The 2,205-nt window shown below is 55.5% G+C and overlaps 1 protein-coding gene across 1 annotated transcript in view; it reads left to right on the forward strand.

The window, feature by feature from the left end:
• Positions 1-63: 63 nt before the first annotated feature.
• LOC105001666 overlaps positions 64-2,205 on the forward strand; it is a 6,428-nt gene continuing 4,286 nt past the window's right edge. The window contains exons 1-3 of the mRNA XM_010858050.1: positions 64-138; positions 722-813; positions 2,058-2,199. Of these exons, the coding sequence (XP_010856352.1) occupies positions 69-138; positions 722-813; positions 2,058-2,199 (304 nt within the window). The 5' untranslated portion in view covers positions 64-68. The remainder of the gene's footprint in view (positions 139-721; positions 814-2,057; positions 2,200-2,205) is intronic.

The raw sequence follows: 2,205 nt of genomic DNA on the forward strand, positions 1-2,205 counted from the left end.
CCCCCGGCTCCACCGCCCAGGCACTAACTGCTCTGTCTCCGGTCGTAGGGAGCACCTGTGGAGTCACCATGCTGCCTCTGAGCACCATCGAGAGCCAGGAGACCGAGCCGGTGAAGACCAAGCCGCCGAAGAAAGGAGGTGAGACCCGGAAAACTGTGGGCAGGCGGGAGTGGGGAGGTCTCCAGGGCAAAGCAATGATCCTGAAGATTGGCCCTGTCACCAAATGTCTCCACTGGCTCTTCCGGGCAGGGACACCCAGGATACAACCTCCCTGACATCACCTCCCGTCAGCGGGTCCCATCACGGCCCGCTGGGAGCTCCTGGGAGCTGAGCCCGTTTGGGCCCCTTTTTGTGGCCTGGACACCCCTGTTTTCTTACCCCAGACCCTTCCCTCCCTGACACTTCCTGTCTGTTCCCTGGGGGCCTTTGGGTTACAACTGAATGAAGGTCTCACTCACTCCTGGGTGACCTCCAACAAGTGTCCCTACCTCTCTGTACCTCAGTCCGCTCATCTCTAAAGTGGGTTGATGATAATACCCATCTCAGAGAGTTATTATGAAGAACCACATAAACGAATGCGTGTACAATACTTAAAAGCACGTTTGGAACACACTCCACACGTATTAGCTCCGTTACAGGTTTCATGATGAAGACTATTATTACCAAGTTTCTCAAGCCTCAGAGGGTCAGATGGTCTCATGACTCTTTCCTCCTCCCTCAGGCTTCTTTTCTAAGAAGCCTGATGTTCTGCCGAAGAAGTCCAAGAAAATGAAGGGAACGGTGTCCTTCAGAGTCCTGCCGTTCTGCCCGGCGGTAAGCCTGTTTGCTCCCTCCCTTTTCACCGGAGGCCCCTGGCTGAGCGATCACGCAGATTTGCCACCCTCTCTGCTCACCAGAGACCCTTGGGTGCCCAGGTGGCCCTTGCCCCTGCCTTGTCCTGGATGTGGCCCCAGCCTGTGGGGCGGGATGGTTTTCCTTGAGGGTGCTGCCCTCTTTCCTGCCTCCTCCTTGCTAATTCCAACTTCTGCTCCAATGTCACCTCCTCCATGAGGCCTCCCTTTCTCCCTTTCACCCCGTTCCTCTCCAGCCCCTTGCCTTCCTGAATTTTCTTCAGAGTAATTATTGACAGCATACCTTGTACCTATTTTTCAACCATCTCTCTCCCCTACTAGAGTAGTTTTGTGGGGTCAAGAGCCTCTTCTGTTGTTCAATGACATATCCCCTCTGCCTAGCACAGATGTAACCAGCGCCAGGCACGCAATCTCTCGGGCTGATTAAATGAGGGAATAAGTCAGGGAACGGTCCCTCCTGCGAAGGCAGCTGTGGTCTTGTCCACCTGGCTACCAGTCCTCCTTCTACAACACCCTTGTTTTTCCAGCAGGAGCTAGCACAAAAATTTCCCTAGGTCAACGGTGGGCAGACTACGGTCATTCAGCCCACAGCTTGTTTGTGTGAATAAGGGTTTCTTGGCACATCCACCCCCAACCTTAGGTAGAGTCAGGGCTGTTTTCATGTAAAATCCAGTAGCTGAGACGCAGACTGGATGATCCAGAAAGGCTATGCAATTTGCCATGACACTTTCCACGACAGTGGTGAATGACGGTGCTTCGAATAGATGCAGGCTGGCATCAGTTCAGGAGAAGGTGTGAGAATGCTTAGAAAAAGGAGGGAAACTCTTAAACTCTTGTGACTCTGATGCACAGGGTGGATACTTGCTGTTTGGGTCCAGCACACATGAGACATACATGTTTCTACGTGTGGGGCCTGTGTTTCTTCGTATCTGAGTAACAAGTTTAAGAGCCACTGCTTACCTTGCTACCTGCACAACTGAGTCTCCTCCACCTAAAGCCGCCCAAGGCCACCCTCTGTATCAGTTTCTCTAAGCGGTGAGGAGGAGGAGGCCCGGGACCCTCCCCCCAAAATAAAAGTGAAGCCAGCACGCCCGTGCTGGCGGCAGGCACGCTGTTAACCACCCGCTTGTGTTGGGGGTGGAGATGGGGCGTCGTGAGTGATGCGGGGCCGCTCGGCGCTCTTCATTCCTGCGAGTTCACCCGCAGGTGCCCTGGACTTCGGATCCAGCCCTGCCCGCGCCCCCAGGACAAGCGGTGAGCAAGCCGGCGCGCTCCAGCCCGGACATCGAGACCGAGCCCGAGGCCGGGGCCGCAGGTCGCTCCCGCGGCCGCAGCTCCGAAGGGTCCGGCCATC

This window comes from Bison bison, unplaced genomic scaffold (assembly GCF_000754665.1).
Source record: "Bison bison bison isolate TAMUID 2011002044 unplaced genomic scaffold, Bison_UMD1.0 scf7180017864383, whole genome shotgun sequence".
Taxonomy (NCBI): domain Eukaryota; kingdom Metazoa; phylum Chordata; class Mammalia; order Artiodactyla; family Bovidae; genus Bison; species Bison bison.